Source organism: Pyrgilauda ruficollis, unplaced genomic scaffold, assembly GCF_017590135.1.
Source record: "Pyrgilauda ruficollis isolate IOZ18807 unplaced genomic scaffold, ASM1759013v1 scaffold1057, whole genome shotgun sequence".
NCBI classification, from domain to species: Eukaryota; Metazoa; Chordata; class Aves; order Passeriformes; family Passeridae; genus Pyrgilauda; species Pyrgilauda ruficollis.
Window position 1 is genome coordinate 1174 of NW_024508734.1, and position 10808 is coordinate 11981.

General features: G+C 37.1%; 1 protein-coding gene across 1 annotated transcript; it reads left to right on the plus strand.

The window, feature by feature from the left end:
• Positions 1-685: 685 nt before the first annotated feature.
• Positions 686-10362, plus strand: OXA1L (OXA1L mitochondrial inner membrane protein; the record flags this gene model as incomplete). The annotated part of the gene is made up of 7 exons (XM_041470616.1): positions 686-775; positions 896-964; positions 3507-3650; positions 5603-5688; positions 7711-7875; positions 8985-9089; positions 10092-10362. Coding segments are annotated over 7 exons (929 nt in total), but the record flags the coding sequence as incomplete, so codon positions are not given.
• Between the last annotated feature and the right edge of the window lie 446 nt (positions 10363-10808).

Consider the following 10808-nt stretch of genomic DNA (forward strand, 5'->3'; position numbering starts at 1 on the left):
TTTTGGGAAAATTTAGAGCATTTTGGTGAAATTTGGGAATATTGAGGGAGAAAAAAGGAAATTCTGGGGATTTTATTTGGATTTTGGGGATTTTTTAGGGCGTTTTTGAGGGGTTTTGAGGGGCTCGGCCTCAGCCGGGCACCTCAGCAGGGCCCCCTCCAGAGCAGCCCTCAGATCCTGAGGGGAAAACGGGAATTGTAGGAGAAAATTTAGAAATTTTGGGAAAATTTATGGAATGTTGGGGATTTGGGAAAAAATATGGGGGTTTTAGGTGGATTTTGGGTTTTTATGGGAATTGCGGGAAAATTTATGGAATTTTGGCGATTTGGGAAAAAAATCTGGGAGTTTTGGGGTTTTTTTAGGGCATTTTTGAGGGGTTTTGGGGGACTTGGACTCAGCTGGGCAGCACAGCAGGGCCCCCTCCAGGACAGCCCGCAGGTTCTGAGGGGAAGAAATGGGAATTTTTGGGAAAAAATGGGAATTGTGGGAAAATTTATGGAATATTGGGGATTTGGGAAAAAATATGGGGGTTTTGGGCCCGCCTCTCCCTCTTGGCCACGCCTCACTCAGGGCTACCCTCACTCAAAATGGCGCTTCTTACCTTAATCAATAAAGCGCAAGCGCATCTTTCCTCTGACCAATCAGCAGCCGCGATTTTGGCGGGCACTCCCCCTCAGCGCTTAAGCCCCGCCCTTCTTCCTGCTCCCCTCAGGCCGCCATGATGGCGGCGGCGACCCCGCGGCTGCGGCCGCTGCTGCGCGCCCTGAGGGCTCAGGTGAGCCGGAAAGGTTTTTTTAACTTTTCCCCCCCTTTTTTGCCTTTTTCTGGGGGAGGTTATGTCGTCAAAGTGAGTGTTTAGATGTTATAAAGGCACAAAATGTGTTTTTTTCCGCAGAGGTTGCGGGGTCCCGTGTGGTGCTGCGGAGCCCCGGCCGTGAGGGGGGTGGCGAGCGGCGCAGAGCAGGTGAGGCGAGAAAATTTGGGAGGGATTTGAGGGAAAATTGGGATTTTTAGGGAAAACTTGAGGGAAATTTGAGGGCTTTTGGGGGAGATTTGGGGTTTTGGTGGGGAAATCTGAGGGGAATCTGTGAGTAATTGGGGAAATGTGGGGGTTTTGGGGGACTGTGAGGAAAATTGGGGGGGTTTGGGCGTAAATTTTTGGGAAAATATGAGGGACCTTCGGGTTGTGGGGGGTTTGAGGGGAAATTTGAGGTAAATTTAGAGATTTTGTGGGGAAATTCAGGAATTTTGGGGAGGAAATATGGAGGTTTGGGGAGGTAGTTTTGGGGAAAATTTGAGAGAAATTTGGAAGTTTGGGGGGAAGTTCGGGAGTTTGGAGGGAAATTTGGGGGAAAATCTGTGGGTTTTGGGGGAAATTTTAGAGAAATCTGGGAGTAATGGGGGAAACATGGGGATTTTTGGGGAAAATTTGATATAAATTTGGGCAATTTTAGGGAAATTTTGGGGTTTGGGGGAAATTTGAGAAAAATTTGGGGATTTTGGGGGAAAATTGAGGGAAAATTGGGGAGTTTTGAAAGAAACTTGGGGAAAATTTGGGGGTTGTGGCAGAAATTCAGGAAAAATTTGGGGGTCTTGAGTCAGATTTTGGGGTTTTTGTTTAAATTTTGGGGTTTTGATTAAAGTGAAGTTTTAGGGGTTAAGTTTGAGTGGGGCTTATGTCAATTTTGGGTGGTTTTGGACAAATTGAGTGAGTTTGTGTCAAATTTTTAGGGTTTTTTGGTTAAATTTTGGATATTTTGGGTTAAGTATTGGGGATTTTGATCAAATTGGGGACGTTGGGGTCAATTTCTTGAGATTTTGTGCAAAATTTTTGGGGTTTTGATTAATTTAAGGGGTTTACAATTCAAATATTGGAGGTTTTGGTGTCAGATTTTGCATTTTGGGGTCAATTTTTTGGGTTTTGGGTCAAATTTCAGGGGCTTTGGTAAAAATGAGGAAGTTTGTTAAATTTTGAGGGTTGTGGTTCAAATTTTGGGGTTTTTTGGTTCAGATTTTGGGTTAGGTTTGGATTTTTTTTTCAACAGGGTGAGTTTTGGGTCAAATTTTGTGGGTTTTGGGTCAATTTTTTTGAGTTTTGGATCAAATTTTAGGGGGTTTGTTTAAAATGAAGGAGATTGGGTCGAGTTTTGGGGGTTTTTTGGTCAAATTTTGGTTGTTAGGTTAAATTTTGGGGATTTTAATCAAATCAGGGGTTTCTGGTGAAATGTTTGGTTTTTTTGATTCAATTTTCTGTGTTTTGGGTCAAATTTTCGGGGTTTTGATTAAATTGTTTTATTTTTCTGGGTTGGGTTGGGGTCAGTTTTGGGGTTTTGGTTAAGTGGAGTTTTAAGGTCAAATTTTGATTTTTGGGGGGTCAAATTTTGCCTTTTTTGGCTCAAATTTCAAATTTTTCTCCTTTTAACCCCCCCTTAGCTCCCTCCCCCCCAAATTTAGGGCGAGGAATATTTGTGGGTTTTTAGGGGGAAAATTGGGGGTTTTGGGGGAAAAATCAGGATTTAGTGAGGAATTTTTGGGGTTTTGGGGAGGAATTTGAGATTTTTTTGAATTTTGGGGGCGTTTTAGGGGAATATTTGGGGTTTTTAGGGAGAAAATTTGAATTTTGGGGAGAAATTTGGGGGGAAATTTGAGGTTTTAAGAGGGTTTTGGGGAGGTTTCAGGGGCATATTTATGATTTTTCTGAGGAAAACTTGAGGTTTTAGGGGATTATTTGTGGGTTTTAGAGAGGAAATTTGGGATTTTAGGGAGGTTTCAGGGAAATATTTCGGATTTGTGGGGGAAATTTGGGGTTTTTAGGGGAATATTTGGGGGTTTTGAGGAGAAAAATAAGGATTTAGTGAGGGAACTCTGGGTTTTAGGGGGAAAAATTGGGATTTAAGGAGGGAATTTGGGGTTGTGGGGGGAAATCGGGGGATTTTGGGGGAAAGTTGGGATTTTTGGGGAGGGAATTTGGGGCTTGAGGGGGAAATTTGACGTTTTGCAGTGAAAATTTGGGATTTTAAAGAAAAATTTGGGGGTTTCAGAGGAGTATTTTGGAATTTGGAGGGAATTTGAGAGAATTTTGGGAGAATAAATGAATTTTTGCTGATTTTTTTCCAATATTTAAACTTATTTTAAAATCAATTTTAAAGGATTTAAGAAAATAAAGTGGATTTAGAATAAAAGATTTTTTTGACATTTCTTACAGAATTTTTTCTCAATTTTTTCAAATTTTATAATGATTTTTAATGATATTTTTTGGAATTTTTAATCACCTCTTGAGAATTTCCAGAGGCTTTAAGAAATCTGCAACTCTCCAAAATTTGGAAATATTTCACAAAAATTCTGGGATAAAATTCAGTTGAAAAAAAAATCTGAATTTTAACGCCAAACATCACAATTTAAGCCAAATTCCCTCATTTTTTTTCCAATTCCCGCCGGGATTTTTTTCCTCCCCACCTAGAATTTTATCAATTTTGTTAAATTTTGTCTTTTTCCCCCTTTTTTAGGCACGGTTGGGGCCCGGATCCTGCTGCTGCCCCTGGTGCTGCGGGGCCAGCGCGAGGCCGCCCGGCTCTCCCGGCACCTCCCCGAGCTCCAGCGCCTCTCCCAGCGCGTGGCCGAGGCCCGCCGGGGCTCCGACCCCAACCAGGGTGGGCGTGGCCGCCGAATTTGGGGGGTGGGGGCGGAGCCCGGGGGGTGGGAGGCGAAATTTGGGTGAAAAAAGGTGAAAATAGTGAGTGGAAACGTAAAAAAGTTGGGTTGAAATGCCTTAAAGTAAGGCAAAGTGGGCGTGGTTTAAGGATTTATGGGCGTGGCTTTAGAGTTGTGGGCGTGGCCTAAAAACGGAGGCACGTGGGGCAAAATTTGGGTGGAAAAAAAGGTAAAAAATGGGGTTAAAAGGCCTAAAAATTAGGTCTTGTGGGTGTGGCTTAAGGTTTGTGGGTGTGGCTTAATATTTGTGGGCGTGGCTTCAGGTTTGTGGGCGTGGTCACACAATTTGGGAAGTTTGGGGCAGAGCCTGGGGGGTGGGAGGTGAAATTTGCGTGAAAAAAACGTTTAAAAATGGGAAATAGTGAGTGGAAACGTAAAAAAGTTGGGTTGAAATGCCTTAAAGTAAGGCAAAGTGGGCGTGGTTTAAGGATTTATGGGCGTGGCTTTAGAGTTGTGGGCGTGGCCTAAAAACGGAGGCACGTGGGGCAAAATTTGGGTGGAAAAAAAGGTAAAAAATGGGGTTAAAAGGCCTAAAAATTAGGTCTTGTGGGTGTGGCTTAAGGTTTGTGGGTGTGGCTTAATATTTGTGGGCGTGGCTTCATTAAAGTAGAACAAAGTGGGCGTGGTTTAAGGGTTGTGGGCGTGGCTTCTTAGAATGTGGGCGTGGCTTCAACAATTAAGGGGTAGGAGGTAGAATTTGGGTGAAAAATGGATCAAAAATGTCTAAAAATGGCAATAAAGGGGCGTGGCTTAGTGGTCGTGGGCGTGGCTTAAGCAGCCTTGCATCCCATATATGGGCATAGAGTGGGTGTGGTTTATTCTTAAAGGGGCCTCACTCATTTATATTAGTGTTGGTTCATTGGGTTTTTTCCCCTTTCCCCTGCAATTTTTGTGGGCGTGGCTTGGCTAAGGTGGGCGTGGCTTAGCTGAGGTGGGCGTGGTCTAATTTTGAGTGGGATGGGCAAAAATTATGCACATTCTAAATGAAAGATTTCCTTAAATGGGCGTAACCATATTTTGAGTTGTAAGCATCTAAATATGGTAAAGTGGGTGTGGCCTCACACACCCCATGTGTTGCAGGCATTACTTTCCATATATGGGCATCAAGTGGGTGTGGCTTCTTCTTAAAGGGGCCTCACCCCATTTTAATTTTTGCCTTGTTTTTATTTTATTTTGGGGGGGGTTGTGGGTGTGGCTTGCCTGAAGTGGGCGTGGCCTTTCTGATGTGGGCGTGGCCTAAATTTGAGTATGAGGAGCTGAAAATTTGGGGAAAAAATCGAAAATTTGGAAATTCTAAAGGAAAAAAGGCCTGATTGGACATGACCAAATTTGGTCCAAAAGGGGCGTGGCTTCACTTGCCCCACTCTGTGCCTCTTGTATTGGGCATCAAGTAGGCGTGGCTTATTCTTAAAGGGGCCTCACCCCATTATAATTTTTGCCATTTTTTGATTTATTTCGGGTGTGGCTCATCTGAGGTGGGTGTGGCCTAAATTGAAGTGGGTGGGGCCAAAATTTGGGATAAAAATAGGAAAATTTGGGGATTTCAGAAGCAAAATATCCTAAAATAGGCAACATTCAAATTTGGCCAGAAAGGGGCGTGGCCTCACCTATTGCAGCCATTGCTTATTCAAAGCAAAATATCCTAAAATAGGCAACAAATTTGGCCAGAAAGGGGTGTGGTCTCACCTATTGCAGCCATTGCTTATTCCGTATATGGGCATAAAGTGGGCGTGGTTTATTCTTAAAGGGGCCTCACTTAATTGTAATTTTTGCCGTTTTTTGGGTTTTTTTCCAATTTTTTCGGGATTTTTTTGGTGTGGCTCATCTGAGGTGGGTGTGGCTGGTTGGCCACACCCTTCCAGACTGACCACGCCCCTTTTTAATCCCTCAGTGGCCGTGGCTTACTCAGAACTGGTCTCGTATCAACGACGTCACAACGTCAATCCGCTCCGGGGCTTCCTGGTGCCCCTCGTGCAGGTTTGGAAACCCCAAAAATTTGGGAATTTACCCCAAAAAATTTGGGAATAAATTCTGGATAAACTTTGGGGGGCAATGGGAAAATTTGGGGGGAATCAGGCGGAAAATTTGGTTTAAAAATTGAAATTTTGACAACAGGATCCCAAAAAATTCCCAAAATTTATTTGTTTATTTTTGTATTTTAATTTTGATTTTTGTTTTTTATGTGCAAGGGAAAAAATGTTTTAAAAACCTAGAAAAATTGTTATAAAATTGTTTAAAAATCAGAAAAAAATTAAAAATTTCCATTAAAATTTTTTTTAAAAATCTGAGGAAAATTCCCAAAAAATTAAAAAAAAAATCTGTAAAAAATCCAAATTTTCCTGAGATTTTTCTGGATTTTTTTCTTGATGTTTTTAATAAATTTTAGGTAATTTGAGGCTTAAAATATACAAAAAAATTCTCAGGAAATTAAAATAAAATTCTTGAAGAATAATTTTTAAAATCCTAAAAATTTCTGAAAAAAATTAAAAAAAAAATTACTAAAATATTCAGTAATTTTTAATCATTTGAAGATTCCTAAAATCTAAAAAAGCTCTCAAAAATATATAAAAAATTTTGAAAAAAATCTTTAAAAACGCAGAAAAAATCCCAAAAATTTTGGAAAAAAAATCCCAAAAATTTTGGAAAAAATTCTGTAAAAATTCTCAAAAATTCCCTTAAAAATTCCCAAAATTTTGGTGAAATATTTCCAAATTTTGGAGAGTTGCAGATTTCTTAAAACCTCTGAAAATTCTCAAGAAATGCTTAAAAAAATACAAAAAATGTCACTAAAAATCATTAAAAAAATTGAAAAAAATTATGAAAAATTGATTAAAAAATGTCAAAAAAAATCTTTTATTTTAGGTTCATTTTATATTTTTAAATCCCTTATAAATGATTAAAAAAACTTTAAATTTTGCAAAAAAATAGCAAAAAATTGACGAAAAATCAGAAAAAATTCATAAAAAATCTGAAAAAAATCCGAAAATTTCTGGATTTTTTTTGTTGTTTTTTAATTTATTTTTCATAGGATGTACACTTTAAAATACAAAAAAAAATTCCAAAAAAATTGTTTAAAAATTCAGAAAAATCCCAAAAATTTGGGGGAAAAAATCCCAAAAAAAATTTGAAAAAAAATCATTAAAAATTCAGAAAAATCCCAAAAATTTGTGAGAAAAAATCCCCAAAAAATTAAAAAAAAAAATCATTAAAAATTCAGAAAAATTCCAAATATTTTGGAAAAAAATAATCCCCAAAAAATTAAAAAAAAAAATCATTAAAAATTCAGAAAAATCCCAAATATTTGGGAAAAAATCCCCAAAAAATTGAAGAAAAATCTGAACACATTCTTTAAAAAATAATTTTAAATTTTCATATATTTCCTGATATATCCCATAATTTTCAGTTTTAAAATTACTTTAAAAATCAAAAAAAATTAATAAAATACCCCAAAAAATCAGAAAAAAATGCTGTGAAGAGTCCTAAATAAAATTTTCATATATTTCCTGATTTATCCCATAATTTTCAGCTTTAAAAACCAAAAAAAATTTAATAAAATACCCCAAAAAATCAGAAAAAAATGCTGTAAAAAATTCTAAATATTTTTAAAAAGTCTTTTTTGTTTTTCATCTATTTTAGGGTTTTGAACCCATTAAAAACTCTCAAAAAGTTCTTTAAAATTGGGAAAAATTCACAAAAAAATCACCAAAAAATGAGGAAAAAAATTTAAAAAGTGAGGAAAAAATCAGAAAAAAAAATTCCATTAAAAATCCCAAATAATCCAAAACAAATTTTTTTATTTTAGATTAATTTTATATTTTTAAATCGATTTTAAATAGTTAAAATATGATTAAAAATTGAGGGAAAAAATTGACGAAAAATCAGAAAAAATTCATTAAAAATCCAAAAAAAATCATATATAAATTCTGTAAAAAATCCCAATTAATTCCTAATTAGCATATTAATTATGGCATTGTTAATTACTAATTTTGGGGGTCCCAGACCCCCCTTTTTGTGTCGTTTTTCTTCGCCCTGCAGGGGATGGCGGCGGCGCCGGTGCCGGGGCTGCTGCAGGGGGGGCTGGGCTGGTTCCCAAATTTGGCCGCCCCCGACCCCTTCTACGTCCTGCCCGTGCTGGTCACAGCCTCCACCTGGCTCGTGCTCGAGGTTTGGGGACAAAAATCCCGATTTTGGGCAAAAAAAACGGGATTTGGGGAAAAAAAAATGAAGGTTTTAGGTGAAAAAATGGAGTTTTTACGTTGAAAAATGGGGGTTTTAGAGGGAAAAAATTGAATTTTTGGGGTGAAATGTGGGATTTTTAGAGGAAAAATGGGGTTTTGGAGGGAAATGAAATTTGGGGTAAAAAATGGGGATTTTGGGCAAAAAAAATTGGGGGTTTTAAGTGAAGAAATGAAGTTTATAGGTGAAAAAATGAAGATTTTATGGCGAAAAATATGAATTTTAGGGGAAAGAATAGTGATTTTTAGAGAGAATATGAAAATTTTTTTAAGGTAAATAAATTTTGGGGTAAAAAAGGGGATTTTGGGAAAATATGGGGGTTTTGGGTGAAAGAACAAGGATTTTAGAGGGAAAAATAAGGATTTTAGGGCAGAAAATCTGATTTTTAGTGTGAAAAATTGAATTTTGAGAGGAAAAATGGGGATTTTAGGGGAAGTAAAATTTGGGGTAGAAAATGGGGATTTTGGGCAAAAAAATTTGGGGATTTTAGCGTGAAGAAATGGAGATTTTAGGGCAAAAAATGTGAATTTTAGGTGAAAAAAAATCTGATTTTTGGAGTGATAAATGAGGAGTTAAAAATGGGGATTTTGGGTGAAAAAATTGGGATTTTTGGTGAAAAATGGAGATTTTGGGGAAAAAAATGGGAAATTTGGGGTAAAAAAAATGGGAATTTTGGAGGGAAAAACTTAAATTTTGGACGAAAATTTTTGGCAAAAATGGGAATTTTGGGGGGAAGATTTTGGGAGAAAAAAACGGGAATTTTTGAGGAAAAAAAGGAGGATTTTGGAAAAAAGAATACGAATTTTAGAGGAAAAAAATTGAAATTTTGGGGGAAAAATGGCAAATTTCGGATTGAAAAATTGGGGGGAAAAACTGGGAATTTTGGGGGGAAAATTTGAATTTTTGAGGTTAAAAATTGTAAATTTTGGGCAAAAATTGCAGATTTTTGGGCATTTAAAAGGAGTTTATATGAATAAGGGGAGGGGCATTTATATGCAAATGAGGGGCGTGGCTAATTTGAATTTTTCTCCACTCAGCTCGGGGCGGAGACGGGCGTGTCGGCGCCGGGGGCGGGGCCTGTCCGTCAAATCCTGAGGCTCCTCCCCCTTTTCTTCCTGCCTTTCATCGTGCACTTCCCCACGGTGAGTAGGGGCGGGGCTTAAAAGGGGGCGTGGTCAGGTAAAAGGGGCGGGGCCAGTTTTTAAAGGGAAATTTTCAATTTTAATTTTTGTAATTTTTCCCAAATTTTCCTGATTTTTTCTCAAAATTTGCAATTTTTTTGGAAAAAATATGGAAATTAAAAAAAAAGGAATTGGGAATTTTTGTAAAAATCCCAAAATTTCTAAAAAAATTTGGGAATATTTTTTGAAAATTAAGGGATTTTTCACTAAAAATTTGAAATTTTTTTTGCCTAAAAAAAAGGGAATTTGAAGAAGAATTGGGAACTTTCCCAAAATAAAATTTGGAATTTTTTTTGAAAGAATCTAGGAATTTGAAAAAATGAACATTTATCCAAAACTTGGAAATTTCTCAAAAAGTTTTGGATTGTTTTCTCAAAATTTGGGAATTGTCCTGAAAAAGGCTGGAATCTTTTTGTAAAAATTAGGAAATCTGAAAAAAAAAATTGAGCAATTTTACCAAAAATCCACAAAATTATAAAAAAATTTGGGATTGTTATCTGGAAGTTTGGGAATTTCCCAAAAAAGTTTGGAATTTTCTTGAAAAACAATCTGGAACTTAAAAAAATTTGGGAATTTTATTGAAAATCTAGAAATACTTCAACAAAATTTGGAATTTTCTTGGGAAAAAACAAGGAAATTTCAAAAACAATTTGGGAGATTTTACCAAAAATTTGTGGATTTTTTAAAAAAATTCTGAATTTTTTACCAAAATTTGAGAATTTTATGGGAAAAAAATCAGATTTTCTTTTTTTTAACTGGGAATTTTACTCAAAATTTGGAAATTATTTTGCAGGATTTTGTAATTTTTCCAAAAATCCAGAAAAATTTGGAAATTTCTAAAAAAAAATCAGAAAGTTTTGTTAAAAAATTGGAATTTTTTCCCTTTTTTTGCCACTTCCGGGTTCTTATTGTGGCCCCGCCCCCTTTGGCATGTACTTTCCTCTGATTGGTCGCTTTTTCCAGGCGGTCTTCACCTATTGGCTGACGTCCAACAGCTTCAGCCTATTGCAGACCGGGCTGCTGCGAGTCCCCGCCCTCCGCTCCAAATTGGGTGTGGCCCCGCCCCCTGCCCCGCCCCAGGCCACGCCCACCGGCCACGCCCCCCAGAGCAAAGGGGGGATCCTGACGCAGCTGAAGAAAGGTGAAAAATGGGGAAAAAATGGGAATTTTTGGGGAATTTTGGGGAATTTTTTAGAGTTTGGGAATTTTAGGAATTTTTGGGGAAAAATTTGAGGGGATTTTGAGGAATTTTGTTAAATTTTGGGGCATTTTTGGGCTAATATCTGGGATTTTTGGGGGTAATTTTGGGCAAATATTTTGGATTTTCGGCGATTTTTTGGGGTAATTTGGGAAAATTTGGGGAATTTTTAGAGGATTTGTAAATTTTGGTGGAATTTTGCAGAATTTTAGGGATTTTTGGGGATTTTTTGGGGGAGATTTTGTAGATTTTTTTTTTTTGGTTTTTGGGAAATTTATTTTAATTTTTTTGGGGTAATTTTGTAAAATTTGAGGGGATTTTGGGAAAGTTTGCGGATGTTTTGGTGGAAATTTTGTGGATTTTTTTATTTTTAGGGATTTTTTTGGGAATTTCTTTAGATTTTTGGGGAATTTTTGGAAAATTTGGGTGGAATTTACGTGAATTTTGGAATTTGGGGAAGTTTTGTGGTTTTTGGGAGGAAT